Source organism: Pteropus vampyrus, unplaced genomic scaffold (assembly GCF_000151845.1).
Source record: "Pteropus vampyrus isolate Shadow unplaced genomic scaffold, Pvam_2.0 Scaffold23, whole genome shotgun sequence".
NCBI lineage: Eukaryota > Metazoa > Chordata > Mammalia > Chiroptera > Pteropodidae > Pteropus > Pteropus vampyrus.
This window is the reverse complement of record NW_011888804.1, coordinates 9,586,510-9,614,088: the sequence shown is the minus strand read 5'-3', so window position 1 is coordinate 9,614,088 and position 27,579 is coordinate 9,586,510. Positions and strand designations below refer to the sequence as shown.

Genomic DNA, 27,579 nt, shown 5'->3' with positions numbered 1-27,579 from the left:
GAAACTCCCAGGACAATGCAATGGCCAAGAGGGGCCTTAGTCTGAGAACTACGATTCCCGCAATGCCCTGCGCTTCTCCTCTCTCACGTGAGGTCGTGGAGGGTGTTGCTAGTGGAAGCGTTCCCCACAATCCTTTGCGGTGGTTCAAGATGACGGCTCCCAGAGGTTCCGTGAGTGATTTGGAGAGCAGCAGCAGCAGCAGCGGCGATGCGGAGGAACTGGCGCGGTGCCGCGAAGCGGCAATGCCGGCCTGGGGCTTGGAGCAGCGCTCGAGGGGGCTGGAGAAGCCAAGAGCCGGTAGGGGACTGTGTTCAGGCAGTCTAGCCGAAGGGCGTAGGCTCTTCCCTGGGGCCTTAGAGAATGGATGGTGAGGAAGGAGTCACCCAGACTCGATTTCTTTTCCCGAGAGAGCTCCAGGGACTGGATGGGGTTCAGAATGAAAGCGCGGGCTGGTGCAGCAGTATGGATTGTTCCATTATCTCAGTCGGGGAATTTGAGGCACCTGAATGTCTCTTGACTGCTCCCTTTAGCCCATCTTCACTGCCGCACACTGGGCAGCCCGCCACTTCTCCGAAATGACTGAGACAGCCCCCTTTCTGAATTCTCGCATCCAGCCTTTCTCAGCCTGCAACACATTTTCACGCCCTGGGGCTGCCAGTGAGCTATGTCCAGCATAACTGACCGCGACTCCCTAGTTCCCTGGGAATAAGTCCAGAAATCCTTATCATAGGAGTACCTAGTCATAATCCAGAGGGTACGTGAATTTGGAATGGGAAAAATATTTCATCTTTACTTTTATTAACTTCTATCTGAAACTTAGCATCCTTTTTCATCTCGCATGCGAGCAACAAGCCACAAATAACTTTAGCGATACCCTTACTTTGGTCTAACAAAAGTCACAGATTTTCATACCCTTTTATGGTCTTTGCAGATATATTAAAATACTATTTTATTGACAATAAAATGTTGGAAAAAGTCATTTACACTCATCCTTGCTTTAAAATTACAATAACTTTTAGCCCCATCTCCAGATTTTGTTTAATGCATACCAAATTTGGCTTTTTACTATTACGGTAACTGAATTTTAGTATCATTGGTTTTCTTTGTAATCCTGTGTGTTGTATTTTATGCATTTAAAACATTCTGAGAAGGGATCCAGGCTTTACCAGACTGCCAGAACAGACCTTGGCAAAGCATGGTTAAAACCCCCTACTTCTTTTTAAAAGGACTTACAAACCCTTTGGCAATCTAGTCCCTGCTGCCTCTCCTTTCTTGCCATCCTGCCACACTGCATTTCCCATAGGTAGGCTTCAGATCATACTATACCCTCTCATCTCTGGGCACCATAACTGCAATATTCTCTTCATGTTTTATACACAGATCTGCCTTTTCATCTCCATCACTCGATAGTGGTGAGAATTTGGACAAGGTACTTAAATCTCACTGTACCCAAATTTCCTCAATTGTAAAGTTGGGATAAGGGTAGTACCCACCCCATCAGGTTGAGAAGTTAATGAGATGATGCATCTTTAGTGCTTGGCACATATTAAAGGCCCAGTAAATGACAGCAGTTATGTGGTTGGTCTGTACATGCACTGCTTCCCCCTCCCTCCTGCCTAACTCCCACTCATCCTTTAATAAAGCTGAGATACCACCTCTTCAGGAAAGCTGGGTTATATGCCTTGTGTCTGTCACCATCATACTTTGTGTGATTGCTTTCATAGGTGGTGGTTTCCTTTCTTCCTACAATTGTCTCTACTTGTTTGTTTGTTTTTTTTTCTCTTTTATTCTGCATCCCCAGCACTTTGCGTCAACCCTGGCCCATACTTGCTCAACAAATACTTAGTGAGTGGAAGTTAAGTGATGTGAACTTCATAAAGGCTGGGATCTGACTTGTTCCCAGATCCCAGGCTTCATTTTTTTAATTTAAAAAATTAACTTTAGGGTAATGTGCACTTCGATAAAGGTATGCAACCTTTCATATCAAGACATCTTGCCAAGAACTGGGGCTATAAAGCTAAAAAGAGGCAGACCATGTACTCCAGTAGCTCACAAATCCAGGAAGGGGCTGGACATGCAAACAAAGTGTCCGAAACAATATAAAACTTCACTATGGCCTCACACAAACTCTGGAAGGTTGTTGATTTTATTCTCATTTTACAGATGAGGAAAACAAAGGCTTGAGGAGGTAAAGTGACTTGCCCAGGGTCACCCAGCTTGTCAGTGGAGGAGCCAGGGCTCAACTGAATTCTATCTTCTGGGAGCTGGGGTCTAATACTGCTTCTGTACCATGACAGTACCTCACATCCATTGCTCGGTGGTCATGACGGAAGAAATACTCCTCTCCCTTGTGATTGTAAGTTCAAGAAAAAGGAGTGAGTCTTTAAAGACTGTCTATCCCGGGGTTCCACATTACCCAACTCCAGGACCATCAAGCACTTTGCATTTTGGGTTGTGTTCCAGAGCACATGAACACGGACCACAGTGTAAACTGTGTTTCCTGGAATTGCTGACTACCATGGCCCTGCATTGGGCCCAGTTACCAAGTATCCATTTTATTCATTTAGCGCCTTAAATCCACAAGCATACTTTGTCCCATTACTCAAGTCAAACCCTCATAGAGCCATCTTTCATTCATTTCTCACACCATCTAACCCATCAGCAAAGTCCTGTTGATTCTATCTTCAGAATACACATATCCAGAGTGCTGCCACTTCTCACCATCTCAGTTATTACAGTAATGTTCCTCTTTCTGGCCTTGCCCCACTACAGTCTATGTCTGTAGCCAGAGAAATTTTATAAAATCCTGAGTTCGTTTATGTCCCTCCATGCAGAATCCTCCAGTGGCTTCTCCCCTCCTTCAAGGCCCAGGCCTTCACACTGGCCCAGCAGGCCCTTTGTGATCTGGTCCCCACAAGTTTCCCATTTCTGCTGCTCCCCTAGCCACATTGGCTTCCTTGCTGGCTCTAAAACACATCAGACAGGCTTCTGCCTCAGAGCCTTTGCAGATGATCTTTCCTCCATTTGACTCTTCCCTGTATATCCACTTAGCTTGTACTCTGACTTCTCTCAAATCTCTGTTCACATGTCACCTATTGGTGATGCCCTCCCCAGCCACCTTGATAAAATGATCGCCCAGCCAGCACTCCCTGCCTCCCTTTCTGCTTTGTTTTTGTCTGTATTTATCATTGTCTAATTTTATATTTCAATCGTGTGTTTCTTTTGTCATCTGTCTCCACCAACTAGAGTGTAAGCTCCACGAGGGCCGGGATCTTTGTCTAAATTGTTTGGCCACTAGACCACCACTTGGGTAATGTTAGACCTTCAGTATTTGGTTGAATGAATGACCAGGCCAGGCATCCCCAATGTCTTGACTTTAAAAATGTGATCAACATAACTGAGCCATCTTCTTCTCTGTCCTCTACAGCACTTAGCACACAGCCAGGCACTTAGCAGTCACTTAGTAAATACTAGAATAAAATCACACTTAAACTTGCCTGTTCAACATGGTGGTTAAGAGAGGGGCTGTGGAGCCAGTTGATCTTGTGTCCTTATTCTAACTGTTACTTATTAGCCGTTTGACTATGGCTAAGTTATATTGCATTTCCTTGCCTCAGTTTCCTCTTCTGCGAAATGAGGATAATGGTGACCCCTCTTAATGGGGTTGTTGGGAAGATTCAGTGAGTTATTTCCTCTATAAATGCCTCAATTTTCATTATTTCCACAGATGCCTCAGCTAATCAGTTGCTAACCACCCAGCCGAGCCTCAGGTACTGTGCACTTTGGGTTCAAGTTTCTTCCACTCCTTTAACAAATATTGACCTCCTGCTGTGTGCTAATACTAAGTTAGACCCTGGGACATCAGGGTGAACAAGGCACACGTAGTCCCTGTCCTCATAGGGTGGCTTCTGAGCTGGCAGGAAGCAAGGTCCTTCTGTGTGTGTTGTAGGCATAAGGTGGATGAGCATGAACAAGATGGCAACGAGCTTCAGACCACCCCCGAATTCCGAGCCTACGTAGCCAAGAAGCTGGGAGCCCTACTGGACAGGTAGCTGAAGTTTACCTTCTCTTCTGCCCTCATCAGTCTGAATAATAATGCTCACATTGATTGAGAGCTCACAGTGTAGGCACCCTGGAGAGCTCATTGCATTCATAAGCACCCTACCACATAGGTCCTATCTATCATCTTATTCTCTAGGTGAGGAAACAGAGGCTCTTCACGGGAAAAAACATTTGCATAAAGTCACAGGGAGTAAGGAGCAGAGCTGGGACTTGAACCCAAGTGTGTTTGAGTACAAAGGCCATGCTCTAGACCACTATGCCATCCTGCTACCATGAGAATAAGAGAAACCCCTAGAACTAGAACTCATTCCCACCACGGGAGGGCAAGGGACGAGCAGAATTACTGTTTTTGGGGTGCTTTACGTGTGCCAAGTATGGCACCAGTTCTCTTTCTTACATTTGAGAATACGATCTGTACAGATCCAGGTCAGTGTTCTTAAAGTAGGTGCCAAGGAATACAAGTCTAGAGTGTAGCTCTAGAATAAAGAGATCCAACAGCAAGGACATTGAGAAACACTGCAGTCTACATACCCCCATGTGCCCTTGGAGATTCAGCTTCATAATGCTATATTTAAGGCTCTGAGAAGTCCTGTAGTAAAGAGACCTTTATACCTTTGTTCAGCCCAGCAGTTTCCAGGGCCATTTGGCTACAGTCCCTTTGTTTCATGGAATATCAATAACATAGCATGGAACACATTTTGGGATATGCTATTCTAGATCCATTCCTGATTGGCAGAGCAGGTTTTGAAAGGGAGGTGAAGATGTTCAGGCCCGAGTCCTTCAATTCAAAGTAGGCATCAAAAAGGACAAATGAGCCCTCCCAGAACATAACCAGCTGCTCTTCTGAGACAGAACATGGAGCCAGACCTCAGTAGCCTGAACCACCACAGTATAGTGCCAGTCTCCCAACTTGAGAATGTGGGAAACATTTTTAGGAAGGTCAGTTGGCATTTCAACCTTTGAAAACGGTTTTCTTTCTTGACCGTTCTGCTCAGGGTAAGCAGGGCCCACCTGGTACTGCAGCGATCCAAACCAGATGTCTCCCCATGTGGAAATCCAACAAGATGCTGGTCAACTGTGGTCGGACTATTCCCTGCAGTGCTTTATGTTTCTCTCCAAAGAGTCTTAAATGGTACTCCAGTTAGTCCCTTTGTGAGATCAGGGTTTCTCGGCCTTGGCACTATTGACGTATTGGACTGGATCATTCTTGGTTGTGGGGGGCCGTGCTGTGCTGTGAAGGGTAGTTAGCAGCATCTCTGGTCTCCATCCATGAGGTCTTAGTTGCACCCCTGCACCAGTTGTGACAGCCAAAAATGTCTCCAGACATTGCCTGATGTTCCCTACGGATTGACATCTAACCACTGTGATAGAAACTTGCGTCAAGGTCAGGCGCCTGGGTGGCATCATCTCTATTCCTTCCCAGACTGATTTCCTATACAGGACTTTGGGAAATACCTTTGGCACATGCGGAAGGCTGTTGGGAGAAAGCATTGCTGTATCTACTGCGAGGACATTGTCGAGAGCATTGTTCTCCCTGCCTGCATTCACCAGAGACACGCTTCCCGGTCTCAGCATTTCTCCCTGCTCTCTGTGCTTCTAGAGAGAGGGTTTATTTTTATGTTGGGGGGTCCCGTGAAACTTACTGCTTTAAAGATGACAGTAATCATCTTCCTCATCATCATAGCTACCGTTTACTGAGTAGCTGCTTGTGTCAGGCTCTGCTAAGTGCTTGATATCCACTATCTCGTTTCATCCTGTCACAGCCTTAAAAGGTAAGGACCATTATCATTCCCAGTGTACAGATGGGTAACAGAGGCTAAGAGAGATGAAGTCACTTGCCAAAAGAGACACGGCTAGTAAGTGACAAGGCCAGGATTCAAAACCCAGCTCTCTGAAGCCTGGATAACGTCAGTGGATGGTATCAGCATCAGTTTTCTGGTTATGATATTGTGCTACAGTTATGCACAGTGTTACCAGAGGGAGAAACTGGGCAAAGAGTGTGTGGAATCTCTTCGTATTATTTCTTAGAACTGCATGTCAATCTATAGTTATCTCAGAATTTTTAAAAATTTAAAAGTTAAAAAAAAAAAAAGGTCTGCCCTACTATATAATCTGACCTCTGAACTCTTTATACTGGTCATGCCTCCTTTTTCATGCTTGCCGCCAGGAAGCTCAGAGCAAAATGTGTGCATTCTTCCTTGCAAGTATGTAGGACTTCCTGATCATACTTCGACTCTTTCTATCCCTCCTGTATTTATTTTCTCTTTGCCCTATTTGAAATTGTATTCATTTTGCTGTACTATGAGTCTCTTTAAAAATTCTTTAGCATTTTCTGGAGTAAAGTGGGGTTTAAACAAATGAAGCATTGCACTTTGAGCTGGCAGTCACTTTTTAGCAGTTTATGGCTGTAGGTGTTAGCATGCTCATCAGGCCAGTGTGATGTCTGCTTTTGCATTTAAGATCACATGCCTCTCTCCCCTCCACTTAAATTATTTTAATTAAAATTTTTTTTTGTTATTACCCAAAATCTTATTCTAAATCAACCATCTTCTCTTCCTTAGCTCCATTACCATTTCAGAAGTCATGAAGGAGCCAACAAAGGCTGAGATACAGAAAGTCACCCCAGAGGATGATGGTGAGTAGTTTATACTGTTAATATCAGCCTTCATTTAGTAAGCACCTACTGTATGTCTGGATATATTATCTATTATCTGCGCAGCCCACTATTGAGGCATACCCCCGTTTATAGGGGGAACTGTAAGGGAAGCTGAAGCTCCTCAGAAGTAAAGTCACTTGCCCAAGGTGACCTCGGCTCTAACCCTGAGCAGGAGCTCCTTACCGCTGCCCTCCACAGCCTCTTCTGTCTAAGTCTATCTGCCCCATGTCAACCTCATTTGCCACCTTGGAAGCCACCTCAGGCAGGAGGCTCAACTACTGACTTCCAGAAGCTGCTGAGGGTTTGCTGACCTGATTTGGCAGTTGGCGTTCCCCCAGCATCCCATCCTCTGGCTCTAGCCAGCATCAGGCGTGGCCCTCATCACACGAGGCATCATTTGGTGGTTAGATAAGAGCGATTCCTAGGTCTTCACCTCCGGATCAGGAGCTCCTGGAGCACAGAGTCAGCGCAGCCTTGGCAACTGGGAGCGGGGTCAGTACCTGGCAGCGCTGACTCCACCCCTTTGGATTTTAGGCTTCCGCCTTTTCTTCACATCCATCCCTGAAGGCCCTGCAAGGAAAGCTTCCCCTGAGCCCCGCCGAAAGCGATTGCCTTCCAGCTCCAGGTGAGATCGCACACCCTCTCCTCAAGTTACCTCCTTTTTTCTCATTTTTTGTATTGGACAGTGTCCCAGCCAAGCAGATTGCAGTGAGGTCAGGCCAAGAAGGAGCCCTGCCAGATAGCTCAAGAAGTACCCACAGTGCCCACAGTGGGAGGGGGAAGAGGTCCTACTTGCGGTTGGCTTGGGATGTTTACTGCTTTTTGAGCACCCATCTTGTGCCAGACGCCTCAGTCCTCGGATGTTTCTATGAGGCCTGGGGTCGAGGAAGATCCCATCTGATAGATGAAGACACTGAAGGTCAGAGATGTTAAGTTGCTTAATGAGGTCACATAGCTAGGAAGCAGAAAAGCCAATATCGGAACCCAGGTCTGCTTCACGCCCAAGCCTGAGCTCTCTGCCTGCCTCCTCCTGCAGTCTCTTTCTGGTGGCGTAGACTGAGGCAGTGAGAGGCAGCTTTGGGGCCTGTCCTGACTCCAGCTGACCCAAACTGCCCTTCCTTTGCAGCAGCGAGGAGAGCGACGAGGAGTGGCAGCGGTGCCGGGAAGCAGCTGTGTCAGCCTCCGACATTCTCCAGGAGTCTGCCATCCACGGCCCCGTCAGCGTGGAGAAGGAGGCAGAGAAGAAGAAAAAGAAGTCAAAAAAGAAAGCCAAGAAGGAAGCCAGCGTGGACTTGGCCGCAGCCACCGCCACAAGCAAGGCCACAGTCAGGAAGCAGGAAAAGGAGTTGGCCAGGCTCAATGGAGAACAGGCATCACTTGGGACCAAAAAGAAGAAAAGGAAGAAAAAGGCAAAGAAGGCCAGTGAGGCCTCTCTGTTCCCACCAGCAAAGAGTGCAGCAGCTGTGCCCACAAACTGACCCCAGCCAGCGGTCACAGGGCACAAATAGCCCCAGCGACGAGGCATTTCCAGGACCTGCCTCCCTCTCCAAGTTCAAGGACTTGGCCGGCAAGTTCAGACTCTGCCCAAGGGTCTGATAGGGGCTTGCCCAAGGGTTAAGGCAAAGCCTTGGTTGTAGGGTGAGAAGCCTAAGCAAGGCCTGCCCTCCTGTGCTCCCACTGGGTGCTGGGGCAGACCTGTAGTACCAGAACATTCCATGGCCTCAGGAAGAAGGGACCTTCCAGTTATTCAACACTGATGGCCAAGTGGTAAAGCTTCCATCACCCCGTTACTGTCTGAAGAGAGCGGGTGAAGGGAGACCTTTTCCTTCTCCACATCCTCAGCCTGTTGTGGGAGATAATCTTAAGAAAATGAGGGAAGGGGTCCCCAGAGTGCCAAGGCCCAAAGAGCTTGTACTTCTCCCTTCATACCACACAGACTGGATATAACATTGAGAAAGAAAGAGATGTTTTTCTCTTGTTTTTCTTGTTCCACATTCGTAAACATACAACACAGGATCATATCTCTGAGCCAACTAGATTATCAAAAATAAATTGTCGGACCCAACACGTAACAAAGTGTTTTGGGTGCTGCCTCCTGGTCCATGCTGAATCTTGATGAGACATTTTACATAAGCTTCACACAGGAGGAGTCCTCCTGCCTACCCCTCAAGATGAGTTCCTGCCCTCCAGTGTCAAGACTTCAGGAAGTGTTGTGGGCCAAGTTTCATGCATGGGGGCTATTTTGAAAAAAGGAGCAGAAGCTTTAGGTTAAGGTAAAATTCTGGCTTCATGGCTTTACCTCAGAGATTCGGCACAGCAAGGGGAACAGAAGTAGGGGATGAGAGTGCATGTGCTGGACCCAGCTCTCAGGCCCCTGATGCCCCTCCGCCTGCCAAACCCCATCTGGGTGACATGCGGACAAGCAAGAAGTTTCCGATCACATTCCTTGTTTACTAAAAGTTAAATAAGGGTACAGGCTTGCCCTTAGCTGGCTGCAAGCTGCAGAGGATGCGGGTTCTCCCAGGCCCTTCCTCAGTCATGGGATGGTGGCGGTCTCTGAGGGCCAGGTTGTCTGTAGCAGTCTCAGGGAGATGAGGTCACAGGAGCCCCGGGGTTACACAGCTGCCTTGCCCCTCCTGGTGGTGTTCAGGGGCTCAGACTCCTCAGACTCCTGCATCTGCCCGGACCTCTCCCCATCCCTCAGCCAGCCAGGCCTCCAGGCTCCCAGGCATGTGTCCTGTCCACACAGGTGGCTTCTCTCTGCTGGTCTTGCCTCTCTTCTGCGTCAGGGAACCTCCACTCTGCCCGCTGCTCAGACCTTGCTGCCTTTTGAACTCAGCAGCTTCTCCTACAAACCAGGGACGGGTTTGCAGAGCCCTAGAGGCCAGAGGAGCTGCTTTTCTAGGACTTGGCACCAGGTGCAGAGTCGCGGGGCTCCCATAGGAGCAAGGTTGACTTCCTAAACTTGAGGGGGGCTTTTCAGAAGAGCAGGATGCCAGGCTGGCATCAGAAGGCATGATTTTCAGGGGAACAAATGTTCCAGAAAACTGGAGGTCTCAGGGTTCGGGGAGATGGATGGCTCAGGATGAGAAGCTGGAGAGCCCTGATGCCCTTGCTGTTAGCTTGAGCTCCCCCAGGATTGAGCATCTGAACCTCAGGCCCCGGAATAAAGTAGCCTCTTAGAGAATACCTATGTGAGTGGGGGACGGGTGAATACAAATGGGTATGTGGGCCAATAGCAGGAAGGGTGACAGGATGGAGTGGCCAGGGCAGGGCATAGGTGACAGAATGGGGCCACATTGATCTAGGGCCTTTCTTGGAGCTCAGTGCATCACAGCTACACAGACTTGTGTCCTGAGAAGTGTGGCTGCCGGCATTCTCTTTGGGTTCTCCACAGGCCCAGGCTGTGCATACCAGAGTCCACAGCCTGCATCCTTCTGTTTTAAGTAACAGGATTTACCTTGAGCAGCAAGGATAGTCCCTCCCATGTCCTGCCAGGAACAGGCTCTGCCTCCCAGCTTTTAAGGTCCCCTGCTTGTGCGCTAAAGCAGCTCTCCTCAGATTGGGGCAACTCAGAAGCCCCACTCTCTGGTGCTGGCAGAGCAGAATGGGGACCGAAGCGGTTTTCCGGAGGGGCAGCAGATCCTTGGCACCAAAGTTTTGCAGGCTCAGATATTTTGGTCACCTCCCCAAGCAGGCCATGCAGGCTTTAGGTCCTAGCCAATGGGAGGCGGTTGCCATGGTTACTGGGAGGAGGAGGCCATCTGCGTAGAGATGAAGGTCTCAATGACACTGTGGTTGGATGGCAGCAAGTGACTGTGGCCATTGGTGGATTCGGAGCTCTGATACAACACCAGGCTGCTGGAGGACACTGCAGAGACAAAGGAAGCTGCTGGCTGCCCACAAAGCCCATCCTGACCCCTCCCTACCCACCCCTGGGGTACTCAGGACAGAGGAGGCAAGGCCTTGACTTATTAACCCATGGCTAGACTCTGGTTCACTCAGGGAGTGGCCTCAGGATGTTTTAACGGGAACATTAGAGAAGCCCCGAGGAGGTGGTGAGGTGGCTGGTTTTATCTGTCATCTTGGCTAGGCTTCAGCACGCAGTCATTGAAACAAACACTAATCAAAGTGTTGCTGTGAAAGTATCTTGTAGTTGTGGTTAACACCTCCAATCAGTTGACTTTAAGTAAAGGAGATTTCCCTTGATAATATAGGTGGGCCTCATCTAATCAGTTGAAGGCCTTAAGAGCAAAAGTTGAGATTTTCTAAAAAAGGAATTCTGCAGCATTAACTCCTGCCTGCACTGCCAGCCTGCTGGCCTGCCCTGCAGCTTTCGGATTTGCTGGCCCCTACCGTCATGCAAGTCAATTTCTTTTAATATGTATATATTTCTATTGGTTATGTGTCCCTGGAGAAGCCTGATTGATTCAGATGGTTAAGAGAATGGGCTTTGATTTTGGACCTGGGTTCAGGTCCTGGCCCTGCCACCTAGTAGCTGTCGGAGGCAAGGCCAAATCCCTCACTTCCTTGAGTGTCCACTTTTTCATCTGTAAAATGAGGGTGATGACGTGTGCCTCACAGGTTCAGTGTGGAGCCCTCAGTAACAGGGCTGGATGGAGGAATCTGAGGTTCACGGAGTGGGAGCAACTTGCCCAAAGTCGCGCACTAAGCAAGTGGCCACCCCAGGCCTCAAAGCCCAACAGCCTAACTCCAAAGTACCTGCTCTTCACCATGACCTTGCGGGTTGCACACATGGGTCATGGGATGGAAGTGAATGGGTCAAGTGGGAAATGGTGGCCCGAAGAGCTTACTCTCTGTTGTTGCTACATGGAAACATGAGTTCTTCCAATTTTCCAAGCCAGAAATCTGGATTTCTTTGTGAAAGCTCCTGATTTTTATATGTTGGCAATGATTCAGAGAGCGCTAAGCCCAGAGCCAAACCAACACATCCATGAGCCACTTCTGGCCCCCAACCAGCCCAATTTACTCCTCAGTATCACCCGCTACTACCTCCTCCCATGACTTAATCTTTTCCTCAACCAAGTCAATGAGATGTTCCTGTAAGATGGGCCCATTTTCCTGTGGTTTCGCACTTCTCTTAGCTCACTTCAGGGGAACATAGAGTGCCCTCCAAAACCTGCCTCATGCCCCCTCCCGTTTGCCCACTGTCTGCTGCACACAAGAAAGAAGTGGCAGGGAAAGGCCGCTCACCTGTGGGGCTGGCACTGAGCCGATGGGAAGGCTGCAGGTGCTGAATGCCAGCAGGGTCCTGGCTGGGGATGTGGATGGTGGTGGCCTGAGATGCTGGCGTGTGAAGCCCGGACTCACTGGAAGCCTCGTTGTCTGAGGTGAAGACCTGGGGAAACAGAGCAGCCTCCTGAGCCCCCAGGGAGTGCTCTGGGGAGGGGCCAGGGCAGGCCTGGGCCTTACCTGCTTGGTGGGCGTGAGGCTGGCCAGGGCGCTTAGGTTGGTGGTGTCGGTGATGAGCATGGTCTGCGGAAGCAGGCCTGTGTGGGTGTACTGGGCCACCTCAGGCTTGTGGCTGTAGAGGGCTGGACAGGAGGAAGGAGACAGAGGTAGATACAGACATGGCACCCTGGGCCATGCTGGACCCCTCCCAGGAGGGCCTCAAGGCTAGGTGCTCTGGGTGAAGTGGGGTGTGAGACCCTCTCCTTAACTACAGGGACCTGCTCTGCTTGGCTTGGTAGAGAGAAGCCTGGGGGAGACCAGGAACCCAAACCCAGCTCCCATCACCTGGACACGACAGGTGTGAAAGGGAGCGCAAGGCACAGGTGCTCTTGTATTAAGTACAGACTTTGGACGCCAACATATCTCCACCTCTGGGACACCTCTCTGAAATGTAACCTCAAGTTTCAGCCACCCCCACAAAAAGCACAGGTACCAGCAGAAAAACACATTCTTACATTGACACAGATAAACCATAACCACCCATATATACAAACACATGCACTCAACCAAATGCACACAGATACATATACAGGTCTATAATCTCCTATCCCCAATTCTAAATTCCAGAAAAGTCTCAAAACCAGTAGGTTTTGTAAGGTTGGCACTAGAGCTCATTTGGTGGCAAAATGTGACCTGAGCCTGATTGAGGTTAAGTATTAACCTACTTGGCGGAATTCTACCTTTTGCTGCAGAAATTGTAATGCTTGATGACAGAGTTGCCCCAAACCCTGCTGGGTGTGTTATGTAATCTATGGTATGTCCACCATATTACCTTTGAAAAATCTGAAAATAGTCAATTCTGAAGTACATATGGCCCCAAGGGTTCAGCGAAAGACAAACCTGTATTCCCACACGCTGGCCTGTACATGCAGACACCCAGATGCGTATCCACTCAAACTCAGACATGTGCACACACTCACAGTCACATGTATTCACACTCTGAAACAGATTCTGGCCATAGACACTCATCCAAGCACCCACAGTCCCCGTCTTCATCACGAAACACTTGTACCAGACACACACACGGAGACCACAGTATCTGCTAGGCCACCCTGTCCCCCTGTGCTCACCATGGGGGCTCTGCAGCTGGGCCATGGTGGCCATGAAGGGGTTCTGGGCCATGTGACTCTGCACGGGGGGCATGAGTGGCTGCTGGTAGGAAGGGTGCAGTGGCTGGGAGAACTGGACCGGCTGCAGGGTGGTCAGGCTGCTGCCCATGCTGTTGATGACGGGCACGCTCTGTGCCTGCGTGGAAGCCAGGCCTGGAGTAGAAGGGACAGCAGTGAGCCAGGCCTCCTACCACCTCCACTGCCTCCCAGGCCCCCTGGGGACACCGTTCCTCCCTCCCAGAGCCAGTGGGTTGGGTGAGGAGACAAGGTGGACAGGAAACACCTTTGCACTAAGACCTGTCACGAACTCAGCTGGTGCTGGCAAGTCACTCTCCCTCTCTGAGTCTCTAGCTTGTTATACGGGTAGGGGGTGTGTGTCAGTCTAGTTCCCTAGGGCCCTGGGGTTCCATAGCAGTGCAGAGGCCCTGGGGCTTAACTCTCCCAGCAGCTTCCTATCTTATATATTGAGCTTCTGTGTAATAGTTCCTGAAATAAAGTCTTTCTAGGCTTTAAAAAAAACCTAGGGGGTGAAAGGGGTCAAATATGTGGTGACAGAAAGAAATCTAACTATGAGAGGTGGACACACAATGTAAATATATATATGCCTTACTATTAAAATGTGCCACTGAAACTTACTGGATTTCATTAACCAATGCCACCATAAAACAAAACAAAACAAAACAAAACAAGCAAAAAAACCTAAAACCTAGAAAACTTTTGTCCCCCTTCTGCTATTTTAAAACAGATGTTTTACCTTCTAAGGCACTGTATAATTTATGTATTATGTTTATTGTCTGCTTCTCCACTTAAATCATTCAGATTTTGTTCTGTTTGGTTTACTTATATGTCACTGATGTAGCAGAAAACCTGGCACAGAGTAAGCACTCAAAAAATACATGAATGAATGAGTCCCAGTGGCTCTTCCAGCTCCTGGTGGAGCCCCATGAGCCCCCCACTCACCTGCCCCCGCCCCAGTCCCACCAGCTTACCAATGACCAGAGTAGAGGCGCCCGTGTTGGTGAACGTGGAGCCCAGAGAGGCAGGCTCACCAGGCCCGATGGCCATGACCCCGGGAAGCGAGGCCATGATGAGGTTCTGGGGCTGCTGGTTGAGGCCTGGGGATGTCTGCTCCAAGCTGTGCAGTGCTGTCAGGGTGCTGACAGGAGGCAGGGGACCCCCAGTTGCTGAGACCTTGGAGGGGAATCCAAGCTGAGTGAGGGCGGAGCCCCACGCTGCCTTCCTGGAGACCACTTCTCCCCGCCAGGGGAAGATAGATGGGGTTGGAATGGTCTCTACCTGGGGCAGACACTCACCAGCTTGGCCTCAGCGCTCAGCAGGCTGTGACTGGGCTCCAGGCCTGTGGGAGACACTTGGTGCAAGGGTGCGGAGACTGTCACCAAGGAACTGCTGCTTGAGGGGACTTCCGCCTCCTCACTGGTTGCAGGCTGTCCATAGCGCACACCTGGAGTGGGAGCAGTGTCCAGCCTCAGCACCCCACTCTCCTGCCTCCCAAGGCCCTCATCACTCCAAACTGCATCTGTTTACTTGGGCCACTCGCCCCAACGTTCTTTGTGCAGCCAGCAAACTTTGCTTGCGTGTCCACCTCCGGCCATGCCCTGTGCTGGCTGCTTCCAACTCCTGAACACAGCGCTGCATTTTTTCTTTTTTTTAGCTCCGTGGCCCCCCACTGCCTAGTGCTATACCTGACATGCAGTAGATGCTCAATAAAAGACAGTTGAACCACACTGAACTGAGGCTAGTGGAATTAAACTGCAGCGAACTGAGCTGAACAGCATGAACTATTGAATGAAACTGAATGTTGAATGAAACTGAATCTAATTGTACTCGAATTGAGCTTGTGTTGAATTGAATTGAACTGAATTGAATAAAATTGAATTGGATTGAATTGAACTAAGCTATACAAAATTAACTTAATTTCCTTGAATGCTATTTAGGAAACTGGATCGATTGGGAATTGCATTGAGTTAAACCGTACCAAATTGAAATGAACTGAATTGGATTATAATGAGTTGAATAGAAATGAATTGAGTTGATTTGATTTGAAATGAATGAACTGAAGTAACCCAAATCAGAGTGAATGGAATGGAGTGGAGCGGAGTGGATGACATGGAGTAGAGCAGGGGTCCCCAACCCACGGGCCACAGACCGGTACCGGTCCGCACGGCAGGAGGAGAGTGGCAGGTGAGGGAGCAAAGCTTCATCTGCATTTGCAGCCACTCCCCAGCGCTAGCATCAGGGCCTCAGCTCCACCTCAGGTCATCAGGCATTAGATTCTCATAGGAGCACTGGTCCCTGGTGCCAAAAAGGTGGGGAGACTGCTGGAGCAGAGAGGACTGGGGTGAATAGAGCAATGAAAATAGAATGAAGTGGAACCAAATCGAAGTGCTAAGAGGTTTGGGTGACAGCTCCCTAACTTTCCTACCTACCCCCATGTTCCCTCCATCCACTGCCCCAAGTTCTCTACCCTCATAGCACTCACCGTGGACCTTACTGGGAGAGAGAGCAGGTGGGGGCAAGCCAGGGGAGCTGTGGGCGGGCAGCGCAGGGCCTGGGCCTGGCCCTGGTGGTGGCCCGCTGTATGTGTCCATGGCCAGCTTGTGCCGAAAGGCTTCCTCCTTGCGCCGGTTGGCAAACCAGTTGTAGACGCGCACCTCTGTGACAAGGTTGGAACCCAGCCCTTGTGCCTGTGATGGTGACACCCCCCTCTGGATGCACTCCGCCCTGCAGAAATAGCCATTTGTGAGCCTCCAAACCAGAAACAGAGGAACCCTCTCCTGGGGCTGTGGGGAGGGCGCTGAGAAGGAGAGCTCTACCTGAGTGAGTGAGGCTGGCAGACCTGAGTTTCAATCCCAGTTCTGCAGTGTGACCTTGAGTAAGTGACAGCCTCTCTTAGTGTCTCCAATCATAAAGTGAGCCAAATAACCATAGGATTATAGTGAGGATGAATAAAATGAGCAGCCACTCAAGGGTTGCTTGGGTTGGCAGGGGGCGGTGCCAGAAATGGAGCTAGGTTTCAGACACTGAGCATGAGTTGAGACTGGGGAGCCTCCCTCAGGACCCAGGGCTACCCTTCCTTTCCCCGGCCTTCCCCCTGCCCAGACCAAACCAGCCCTGCTAACCACCAGCCAATCTACCTATTGCATTCTTCCACTAATGCCTCTCGCTCCTCCTTGCTGGGGTTCTTCTGCCTCTCGTAGGCCTGGAACAGGATCTGCTGGGATGCTGGGCCCCATTTAAAACGGTTCCTCCTCCCCTTCTTGGTTGGCAGCTCGTCGCCTGTGGGCTCCTCAATCAGCCCACCCTGCCCGGCATGAGTGAACTCTGGAGGCACAGAGAACCATGAGCAGGGCACCAGCCACCTCCACCTTCCCACATCAGTTCATGATCACACTCATGATTCTTTCTGATTCCCAGGGCGCTGAGCCAGAGGAGTTTACAGCTAGAACTTCGAAATCATCTAATCCAGTGATGACAAACACAGCACGTGTGCCACCACTTTCTTAACCTGTGTCCAAGGCAGACATAACTAATCAACCCCTGCACACTTTTCTACTGAGCCAAGATTTAATCTCACGAGCCTCCAAGTAAGCATCAGCACTTGGTCACATTTGACATAAATGTCATCCCATTTTACAGGTAAAGTTCAGAGTTCAGGGAGGTTCAATATTTTTCCGGGGACAAACAATAGAGCAGAAAATTGAATTATACCTCCTGAGTAGATTCAGAGCGTGTTCGACATTGCAGACTTGGAAATCAAACTTAAAGTGCAGTATTAGCCAGGAGAGAAAAGATGCAGCAGCCTTTGTCAGCAGGCTCCACTTTAGTGGAAACTAGTCTATCAGATTATCCCTGAGTGGGTCACCAAGGGTATGGGACAGACAAATGCCAGGACATTTTTATGAAAGGGAGGAAGGAAGATTCTGAGTCAGGGCTACACACACACACACACACACACACACACACACACACACACATTGCTAGTATATGCATAAAATATCTCCGGAAGGACATATGCAAGCCTGGGAATGCCAGGGGCTGCTTTAGAGAAAGGACATCTAATTTTTATTATAAAATCTTTACTTTCTTCTATTTTTAATTAAGTGTATATTGCCTTTTTAAAGCCTGAATAATTAATGAAAGAAATATTAGAAATTTTTTATATGTAGGCTCAAAAGTGTGACAGTGCACGTGGGGTTCGATGGGGTATGAGGCCTGAGTGAGGAAGCCCCACTGTTCCCCACATGACAATGCCTCCAGGTCTTCTTGGGTTTGCAGTGGAGGATTTCCAGAATGTACACCACACCTCTGAGCCTTGACACACACTGTTCCTTCTGCCCGAAACACCCTTCCTTCCATCCCCATGGGTCAAAATTCGAATCAGTTTAAGACTTAGTCTAAAGGTCATACCTCTGGTATGAACCTTGCTGATGCCCCTGCTTCCCTGAGGAAGAATAGATTACTCTCTCCTCTGCCTCCAGCTTAACACTTCGAAGTGTACTTTGCGTAGCACTCTGCACTGGGCCAGGCACACTGCGCGTACTCTATAAACACTGGCTGTTGCTGCTGTTGTTATCATATCTCGCTGTATCACAATGATCTCTTCTCCTTCCATATCACACAGCTCTTAAAAGACAGGGACCTAGCTCATCCAGGACCAACCCAACTCCCCTCCCCTAGAGTGCCTGCGAGGCAGAATGATATAGCTGCTGGTTGAGTCCCCCTGACTTCCTCTGAGTTAAGGGGTGGTGAAGCTTCCAGCCCCCACCCTCGATCTGCAGAGCGTCCCGGGCCCGCCAGGGAAGACGGGGCTGTGGTCAGTCGTTACTTACGCTGGGCCACCTCTCGCTGCTTGCGGACGTACCAGGTGTACAGGGCAGCTCGCTTCTGCGTCTTCATGGGGGTGCCTTTGTTGAGGTGCTGGGACAGGTGCGACTGGTTGAGGCCAGTGGTGTCAACCACCTCCCGTTGTGGGATGTTGTGCTGCTGCAGGTAGGACTTGACCATCTTTGCCACGCGCCATGGGTCCTCCCTGGAAGGAAGGCAAGGACAGGGCCCACTCAGTGGGGGTTGACCTGCAGGCAGGGCTGGGAGTCCCGGGTGCTAGGAGCCCCATCCGTCCTGGAGGTGGGGATCATGGATAAAAGCAGGTGTAGAGCCTGGGGCCTGCACCTTGACTCAGGGACAGGAAGGTGTGGGCACCCATGCCAGGACGCAGGAACACTGACACATGAACATGGGGACAGAGACATGTAGACACATACATGTCATCGCAGGGCCCAACCAGTCCCACAGAGTCATGGGAACAGATAAAATTTTAGAAACATAGACACAGAACACGTGGACACAGATATAGACACGAACAGACTCCGCCCGAAGCTACACAAGGCCAATGGGGAGGGTCCTCACCTTTGTGCCTTCTTTAAACATCTCCCCTCATCCTACCTGGAAATGTTATTTGTGGCTGTGTCTTATCCATGGAAAGAGAGCGTAAACATCTTGAGGGTAGGAACTCTGGTTTTCGGCATCCAAAGTAGGCCTGACATATATTATGCCCTTGGCGAATGCATGAATGAATGAGTGGATGGTAGATGGATGGGTGAGTGGATGGATAGGTGGGTAGGTAGATGGATGGATAGACAGATTGATAGATGGTAGATGGGTAAATGGATGGATGGATGGATTGCTTAAGGAAACCTACTGGGAAAAAACTGGGTCTGAAAACAAGGAAAGAAACAAGATTCTCTCACTTCACAGTCAGAGCCATAGAGGCCAATCACTTACCCAAGGTCACAGGGCCAGCCCTGCAGAGTCCCATCCCACCTGAAGGGACTCAGTTCGAAGTCAGTCCATCAGATAAAAAACACATAAGGTCGAAACGCCTCCCAACAATCTTCACTAAACCCTAGGCAACAGCCTGGCCAGTTTCCCCACAGCACTGGGGCAGGTGTCTGGGTTTCAATAGAGTCACAGGTGGAGGGGTTACGGGCTGGCATTGAGGGGCCTTGTTGTAAGAAAAATGTATGTGTCTGAGCACCAGAATCCCACTCCGTGGGCTTAGGTTCACTCACTAGAGAGACTCAAGGGATCTGAGGCCATCTGTGGTTCATATTTCTGACCGTTGGTCACTGTGGGGAATGGAAGGGATCAGATTGCCTGAACTATATAAATTCTCTCTCCTTTTCCAGCTCTGTCTCAACCCTCCCCTTCCCCCTCATCCTGTCCTGAACTTCTGTTACAAACCTGTGTCAAATAAATAAAAGCAGCTCTCTACACCAGGGCTGAAATGGACAGAACTGGGATTTGAACCCAGGTCTGCCAGATCACAGAACCTGCGTTCTCACCCCCCTGACTCAGCAATTTGTTCTAGAATTCTAGACTTCTGATATTTGCGCGTGTGGCGGGTGGCGTGTGTAGGAGGGGCGTCATCGCCGTGTGGCTTGCCACCGCGAAAGATGGGAAACCACGTAAGCGTCCAGCGAAGGAACGCTGATTAACTACATTGCGGTGGCTCCATTCTGCGAAGCTGTAAAAACCCACCGAGGAAGCGCTGTGCGTGCCCAGATGGAACAGGGTTTGTCTGGTGGGTTTGCTGTGCTGCCGTTTGTGTACAAGTTAAAGTGGGATAAAAGATTTCTACATATTGGCTCCTGTTTGCATGAAATACTGGAAGGACACGCGAGGAACTGGTGACGCTGATGGTCTCAGGAGGGGGCTGGGGGTGCCGGGGACAGGGTGAGAAGGGCAGTTTTCTCTGTTACTCTTCTATACTTTTTTAAATTATGTAATATATTATAGAATAGACAATATATGCATATATAATATTTAAAACTGATTTGTGAAAAACTAAACACAAACAAAACCCCCAGCACTCTGAAGCCCACCCTGCACTGTCTTCTCCCCAGCCCACCTCTCCCTCCTTAGAGAACTGGCCTTGCCTGTCCCCTTGGCCATGCCCTTCTCAGACACGAGGGCGCAGGGCCTTTCATCAGCTTTGGCCCTCCAACTTCCTCCATTTTTATCAGCAGTTCCCTTACAGGTAGGGAGGAAATGGAAGGTGGGGACAGATCAATTTAAGTTGTTCAGCAGTCAGTACAGCCAAGTTCCATTTGTGTAAAAATGATACACATGAGAATGAATGTTTCTCAAGTATGTACTGTGAGCCAGGCACTCCGCCAAGAGCCAGTCATTTAAATCTTACAACAACCTTAGCAAGTAGGTACTGCTTGTGTGCCCATTTCACAGTTAAGAAAACTGAGGCTCAGATGGGTGAGCCTCACTTGTCCAAGGTGGCCTAGCTGGGACTCAAGAATATTTCACTTTTCCCGGAATCCCAGACCTCTCCTGGAGCTCCTCTCTCCCCCTGCTTTCAGGAGCTCCTAGGAACCTCTCTTTTCCACCTCCCCTGCTCGCTGGGTGCCAGTCAGAGCAGGCAGGGAAGGGCAGTACAAAGTCCAGCCTTGTGCGCCCTGACAAACACGTTTATCTGATTCTGGAGCCAGGCTGCCTGATGGCCTCCCTCCTCCCGCAATTGTAATCATCACCCTCCCTCCCATCTCTGTTCTCCGGAGGGAATGAACTCAGCCTCCCTCTCAACAGGGCCTGTCCTGGCTCAAACTATAGATTTACTGTCACTGTCCATCTGACTCCATGTCTATGTCTGTCTGCCTGCTTTTCTGTCTGTGTGTCTCTCTGTTATTTGCTCTGTTTCTTTCTCCCACCCCAACACACACACGCACGCGCGCACACACACACACACACACACACACACACACACACACACACACACACACACTCAGTCTTCAAGGACCTGACTCTTCAGGACTGTTTCCCCAACTCAGAACTAAGAGGCCAAGTCTCTAGGTATCCCCAGCTTTCATGGGCTCAAAAGTCAAGCCAACCTGGGTTCAAGTTCTCCCACTGCACCCTAGCACCTGATGTGCGCATACTCCATGGTGGTAAATCCACACCTGCTTCACAGAGCTACTACTGGAAGAGCTGAGTTTCAAAGAGGAGTAAAACGTTTACAGGGCCTGGCACATAGTCAGTGCTCAATCAGTGGAACAACGTTGATAACGTCGTCGTCGTCATCATCATCATCATCATCATCATCATCTTTGATGATGTCCTGGGACCCCAGCTCCACAGCAGAGGGAAGAGAGCCCAGGAGAGGGAAAGATCTGCTCACATCTCCCTCCTCCTGCCTCCTACCCATTCTGGGTCCAATCATGTTCAAGGCTTTGGGCTTTTTGCTCGCTGGGCCCTCCACCTCCCAGGCTTGTGGAGCTGGGAGACCACCCTGAAAGGCCATTCACATGGAGAGAAGCAGAGTTTTCAGTGCAGGGCTTTTCGGTCTCTGTTCGAATCCCAGCTCTGCCACTCACTCTCCAGGGGGCCTGGGGAAGTTGCTTAATCTCCAGGTGCCTCAGTTTCCTTAACTGTGATATGGGGGCTAATGATAAATATTTCATAGATTGTCAGGAAGAGAAAACAAATTTAATGCATTTGTAAGCCCTTTGTGAATTCTGAGTACTGCATGGAAGTGAGTTAATGGTGAAGCTGAACAGGAAGAACAACTGAGGAGGGTAAGAAGAAAGATAACTTATCAAGGACAGGCATACAACTTCAAGGATACTGTGCAGAGTATGGGGTTGGGAGGACTTGGATCTAGGTCCTGGCCTGACTGCTTTGTAAGAGTTACCTCAGAGAAGTGGCTTTGCATCTCTGAGGCTTCATCTGCTCATCTGTTAAATGGGACCACTCATAATAGCCACCATTTAGTGCACTTACTACATGTGCATGCTACATGTTATCATGCTACTTAAGTCTGTGGGTTGGTGTTATTATCTCTGCCTTGCAGAGGAAACGGGGGCTAAGAAAAGCGAGATCACCTGCCCGTGCTAGAGGCAAGGAGCTGAGATTTGAACCCAGGCAGGCCAGCCTCAGTCAGGGATGTCAAATTGTCTCACCTTGGGCACTGCCTCCCTGGATCCCAGTGCCTTGGCATTGCCCAATGGAGAGGATCAGAGACCTTCAAGGTTGAGGTTTGAGCTGGTCAGGGACAGGGAGGACCAGGGACACCCAGGAAAGGGCCCCATGTACAGCTTCCTCCCTTGGACATAGCAACAGATGTTCCCCGGGGCCTTAGAGCATCCTAGTCACTCATTCATTCATGTTGTGTGTCAGCTGCTGGGCTGGATATCAGGAGTAAGAGTAGTGAACTAGGCCATGTGGACCCTGTCTTCATAAAGCTTCTATTTTCATGGCAGGAAATAGAAAACAGAAAGTAATCAAAAAAAAAAAAATCAGGAGAAAGTAAAAAGGTAGTGGAAAAGAGAATGACTAGGGTGGAGCCTACCTTCAGATGAGACAGGCAGGGAGGGCCTCCCTGAGGAGGTGACATTTGAGCAAAAGGAGGAAAAGGAATTGACCATGGGAAGATCTGGAAAAAGGGTTCCAGGCAGAAGGAATAGCACGTGCAAAGGTACTGAGCTGAGAATCAGCAAAGTCAGTATAAATGGAGGAAAGTCAGTATAAATGGAGGAAGACAGAGAGGTTTCTCAGGAAGAGGTCAGGGAAACACGGCAAGGAATTTGAATTTTAATCGTTGTCCAGGTAGAGAAATGGAGGCAGGAGGCAGAGAAGAGACTTGCCCAAGGTCACACAGTGAATTAAAGGAGGAGCTAATGCTTTGGCCTCAGGCATGGGCACCTAGGGGAACCTGGGATCCAGAACCCATCCTGCCTCTTCCCAGACACTGTCTTCTCCAGAGAAATGGCTTCCACGGGAAGTCCTATCTCTGCACCATCCTTTCCTGCTTCTGCACCCCCACTGCCTGGGCCTACATGGGGGTCCTCCATCGCTCTCCTTCTTGAGACTACAGGCCCCACTTTTTTCCCTCAGGGCGGTTTCAGATCCCTTTTGTTACCTGAACAATAAGTAACCCAGGTAGTTAGTTATAAACTCTGCAGGAACAAGGAGCTGGTTGATAATTTATAGCAACATCTCAAATTTAAATGGAAAGTAAATAGCATGCTGTTAGCATTAAAGAAAACCCAATAGGGGCAGGCTGGAGCACTCCAGCCTCCTCTCAGCTTGGGGTGCCTTACTCTCTCCCCAGCCCCTTCTCCCAGCTGGATGTGAGCCCCTCTTTCTTCCCACTCCTCTGCTTAACTCTGCTTCTCCAGGCCTCTCTCCAGCTGCCCCGACATCTTCTCTCCTCCTGCATGTCTCCTCTCTCTCGCTCAGCTTCTAGGCCCCTGCTGTTCCCCAGGGAGCACTTTGACCTCTGCTCCCCCTTCAAGTGCTGTGGATCAAGCCTCCTCATCACCCACCATCCCACCAAAGTTCCTGCTGATCAAGAGGCCCCACCCAGCCAGGTAAGAAAGGCCCTTGGCATCATCGGCTCCCACTCCCACCTGAAAACCCCCATTTCCATCTGGGGTCCTGAGCAGATCTGGCCCAGCCCCACCCTATCCCAGTTGCCCTTTGCCTGGGTCTGCCATGCCTGACTCTTTGCCCCTCCCCTGCAGCCGAGCAGGGCCCTTTGCCCTCCTCTTCCTGCCAAGTCAGGGGGCCTCTCTGCTCCCCTGCCGCCTGCCCCTGCACCGGGGCCCTCACAAGGCCTAGCGGACCCTGAGGTTCTGTCTCCCTGAGGCGGGGATTCAACCCTCCCCCACCCCAAGCTGGAATCAGGACCTTGGACAGAAAAGAGATGATCCCCTGGAGAACTCTGGGACTCTTCTTCAGACACCCCAGTCACCCTCAGCTGACTGCTGGCCCCTAGTCAAGGCGATTGAGAGCACTAAACAGAGTGGGTGTGGAGTCCCTGCTGGGTGGCCTTAGTCAAACTATTTCCCTTCTCTGGGCCTCAGAGATAAATCTGTGAAACAGAGTTATCCATAGCTTCCTCCCAGAATTCATCTGAACATCATCCAAAATTATACATGTGAAACCTCAGCACAATGCCTGGCTGTTAGGATGAAGGTGAAGGGAGCTTTGGGAAGGGGCAATTCTTGTAGTACCAGGTCCTCGTTTTCTCACCCCTACCCCTGAACTCCCCATCCCCCACCCCTGCTGGGCGGGAGGTTCATTGGCTCAGGCCTCCCCAGGCCACCATCCCTACAAGTTAATGATCACAGGCCTTATCAGAGCCTTTTGCCATTTATAAATTTATAAAACAAAAGAGAAATAATAAAGCCCATGGGTAATTAGTAACCAGGTTAGGTCTGCTGAGGAGAGGGGAGGCATCGGGCTCAACCCACCCAGTTTTCTGGGAGATGGGGAGCCAGATAGTGGATGGGGGTACACAACGGGAGCCCTCTAATGGCAACTGCTGTGAGGTGGGGGGCCTGAGGCTGCGTTGGAAAGGAGAGCAGCTCCCCAAGGCTCCATCGCCTGCAGGTAAGAAAGGCCTGAGACCCTGCTTGAGACACTGGGTGGCAAGGGGAGCCTCCAGAACCCCAGCCTTGGTCCCCACTCTCTCCAGTGGTGCTTCCTGGCCCCAGAGTCTGCAGTCTGTGCGCTTAGCAGGGAAGTTAGGGTTTGGGACATAGAAATGGTCATGATGGCTAAAAATTTCCACCACCCTCTGGCACTTGAATTGTAAAGTCTTCTGCTTTTTCCCATCTTGGAGCTCCCCTGGGACATATGGCCGCTTCCCAAGCACTGGGCTGGAAGCCTTGGCTCACGGAGACTCGGAACTCCACAGAGGGCCAGGTGGGGGGCTTGAGGGTCCGAGCAGAGATCCCCCCCCGAGCTCTCACGGGCCCTGTTCCCCTTTCCTTGGAGCTAGGGACAGAGAAAGGGTCCTTACTGCAGCAGGCTCTCCACCACGGCTTTCTGGTGGGCCGCTTCCTCGGGGCTGAGGTTCTCCAGCTCCTTAAGGATGGGCGGCGTGAAGTCTTCTCCATCGTCATCCGTCTCGTCCTCGGAGCCCCTCGTCTCCCCCAGCCCATTGGGCAGCTCGGCCAGCTCCCCTCGACCGCCGCCGCAGGACTCCCCCTTGTCTAGGGGGCCATCTCCAGCAAGCAGGTAGGGCCCCGGCTCACCCAACGCCTGGATCAGTGCCTCTTTGCTCAGGCCCGACTCGAGCAGGGCCGCTAGGAGCTCCATCTGCAGTGGGCTCAGTTTAGAAACCATGGCTCCACTACCGCAGGGCCACGCGGCCCAGGGCCACCAAGCTGGCCACCTCCCCCACCGCGTGGGCTGTCTACTTGCCGGCTGGCCAGCAGGCAGGTACAAACCAGGATCCTTGCACCCACGGCCCCCCCAAGCCCCACTAGCCAAGCCCTGTGGGCACCCCCAACCCCCAACCCTCGCCCCGGCAGCCAGTGAATCAGGGCCCCTGCCCGCTCTGTTTACATTGGTGCTGGGGAAATTCTCCAAGGTTCATATTTATCCGTGTGCTTAGCGAAGGGACTGAACTTTGGACTTCAGCCCTGCAAAGTGCAGGCCTCATGGCAGCACAGAGGGACGGCAAGCCATGGCCTTCAATGGGAGTGGGCAGAGCAGAGAGGGGGAGGCGGCGGTGAGGGGCCCCGGGGCAGCTGGGATGGAAGGTGCTGGGAGCCAAGGAGGCCTTCGGGTGAGCAGCATTGGTGTCCCACCCCAAAAACTTTGTAGGGGAAACAGGCTGAGGCAGGAGAGCAAAAACAGGTTTCCCTGGGGAAAAGTAGCAACAAGGGGATGGGCCAACTCTCCTCAAGAGCAGGGCAAAGTCACATCCATTTTAGGACCTGCCCCTCTAGGCCCAACATCAGGCCTCCCTGGAGGAAAAGCCATTGACTTTGAGTCTACCGTGTGCCAAGGACTGTGCCAGGTCTGTAACAGAGGTCATTGCTTCATTGTCTCCTCCTATCCCCCACGAGTAGGTACAGGAATTATCCCCATTTTCCAGAGGAGGAAACTGAGGCTCGAGGTTCCGAGAGGGTAAGAATTTGCCCAAAGTCACACAGCTAACAAAGGATAATACTTTTGTGGTGGGAATAGTGTGAGGCCAGTCAGGTACTTGACTCAGGTGCATATTTAAAGGAGGCCCCAAAAAACTCAGTAATCAAGAAAAATAATATTTTTATACAATATCTTTAAAAATTGAAATGAATGCAAAACCCCCCAAAATGAAAAACATGTCCAAAAAAAAAAAAATGTCCATACAAAAACTTGCATGTGACTGTTCATAACAGCGTTATTCACAATAGCCAAAAAGTGGAAAAAACATATCCATCAATAGATGAATGGATAAATAAAATGTGGTCTATCTATGCAATGGTATATTATTTGCCCCTAGAAAAGAATGAAGTGCTGATACAACATGAATGGACCACTGAAGACACTATGCTAAGTCAAAGAAGTCAGACACAAAAGGTTGCATATTATATGAGTTCATTTATATGAAATGTCTAGAAGAGGCAAATCCACAGAAACAGAAAGTAGATTTGTGGTTGCCAGGAGCAACTGGAGAATGGGGAGTGGCTGCTTAATAGATAGGGTTTTTTTTTTTTTTTGAGGATGATGGAAATGTTCTAAAATTGATTTGGGTAATATTATACAACTCTGAATATACCTAAAAAAAATCACTGAATTGTGTACTTTAAAAGGGCGAATTTTTTAAGGGTGAATTTTATGGCGTATGAATCAAAATATATTTTTAATTAACACAAAAAATCTGTGATGAACAAAGTAACAAAATTTTAAATAAAGATAGGCTCTCACCTCCTTCACCTCCCCCTAATCCCAGCTCTGGGCAAGAACTCACATCCCTACCCTCCATTTCCCTCCTCAAGTCAGAGCCTTGACAAAATTCCTGCAGTGCATCCCCTGGGGGTGGCCCTAAGCCCCCAGAACAAGGGGTGTATACAGGAGTAGGTGCTGAGGGGCTGCTCCCCAGGCTGGGGCATTTCCAGGGGGCCTGCATCACTCAGGGGTCTGCAGAGCCTTGGTCATGCTCGGCCATGGAGGAAGGCCACAAAACCCTCCCAGCAGCCAGACCAGCAGAGAGGAAAGGGGGCTGGTTAACAATGATAATGGAGCTCCCAGCCCTTTCAGTTGGCTCAAATCCACCTTCTCAGTCTGTCCACTCCCATGTCTCGTGCTCCAGTACCACTTACCCTGAATTACGTCTTCATTTTTGCACTTGTTTACCTTCTAACATGCTGGAAAACTGCATTGCCCAACACAGTAGCCATTAGCCCCATATGGCGAATGAGCACTTGAAATGGAGCTAATGCCAGTGGTTGAAATGACAATAGTTTGGATGTGTTG

General features: G+C 50.0%; 2 protein-coding genes across 8 annotated transcripts; one reads left to right on the top strand and one right to left on the bottom strand.

Annotated features, from left to right (window-relative positions):
- Positions 1 to 114: 114 nt before the first annotated feature.
- CUNH12orf43 (chromosome unknown C12orf43 homolog) lies at positions 115 to 8,790 on the top strand. Of its 6 annotated transcripts, none has more exons than XM_011355890.2 (8): positions 116 to 297; positions 2,164 to 2,188; positions 2,298 to 2,356; positions 3,728 to 3,770; positions 3,950 to 4,048; positions 6,624 to 6,697; positions 7,253 to 7,343; positions 7,845 to 8,790. In XM_011355890.2, the coding sequence occupies exons 1-8, from the start codon at positions 150 to 152 to the stop codon at positions 8,194 to 8,196; spliced, it is 891 nt and encodes a 296-aa protein (XP_011354192.1). In that variant the 5' UTR covers positions 116 to 149; the 3' UTR covers positions 8,197 to 8,790. The 6 variants fall into 6 exon arrangements, with proteins under 6 accessions (XP_011354196.1, XP_011354192.1, XP_011354193.1 ...); XM_011355891.2 differs by having other exon boundaries at positions 117 to 297; positions 7,848 to 8,790; XM_011355894.2 differs by lacking the exon at positions 3,950 to 4,048 and having other exon boundaries at positions 115 to 297.
- A 1,150-nt stretch (positions 8,791 to 9,940) lies between these two features.
- On the bottom strand, positions 9,941 to 25,658 carry HNF1A (HNF1 homeobox A). Of its 2 annotated transcripts, none has more exons than XM_011355897.2 (10): positions 25,133 to 25,658; positions 18,150 to 18,349; positions 16,455 to 16,641; positions 15,800 to 16,041; positions 14,613 to 14,761; positions 14,289 to 14,490; positions 13,261 to 13,452; positions 12,152 to 12,273; positions 11,933 to 12,098; positions 9,941 to 10,589 (listed from the first exon to the last, which is right to left on the bottom strand). In XM_011355897.2, the coding sequence occupies exons 1-10, from the start codon at positions 25,456 to 25,458 to the stop codon at positions 10,462 to 10,464; spliced, it is 1,914 nt and encodes a 637-aa protein (XP_011354199.1). In that variant the 5' UTR covers positions 25,459 to 25,658; the 3' UTR covers positions 9,941 to 10,461. The 2 variants fall into 2 exon arrangements, with proteins under 2 accessions (XP_011354199.1, XP_011354200.1); XM_011355898.2 differs by having other exon boundaries at positions 11,933 to 12,077.
- Between the last annotated feature and the right edge of the window lie 1,921 nt (positions 25,659 to 27,579).

What these genes read in the sequence shown, in the direction of transcription:
- CUNH12orf43 (XM_011355890.2), top strand. Translation starts at nt 150, where the DNA reads ATGACGGCTCCCAGAGGTTCCGTGAGTGATTTGGAGAGCAGCAGCAGC. An exon ending in GAAAACAAAGGCTTGAGGAG is followed by an intron (nt 2,189 to 2,297) that starts GTAAAGTGACTT and finishes GTACCATGACAG; the next exon opens with TACCTCACATCCATTGCTCG. An exon ending in TACTCCTCTCCCTTGTGATT is followed by an intron (nt 2,357 to 3,727) that starts GTAAGTTCAAGA and finishes TTATTTCCACAG; the next exon opens with ATGCCTCAGCTAATCAGTTG.
- HNF1A (XM_011355897.2), bottom strand. Translation starts at nt 25,458, where the DNA reads ATGGTTTCTAAACTGAGCCCACTGCAGATGGAGCTCCTAGCGGCCCTG. An exon ending in GTGGTGGAGAGCCTGCTGCA is followed by an intron (nt 18,350 to 25,132) that starts GTAAGGACCCTT and finishes CCTTCCTTCCAG; the next exon opens with GGAGGACCCATGGCGCGTGG. An exon ending in GCTCAGTGCCAGCCCCACAG is followed by an intron (nt 10,590 to 11,932) that starts GTGAGCGGCCTT and finishes TTGTCTCTGCAG; the next exon opens with TGTCCTCCAGCAGCCTGGTG.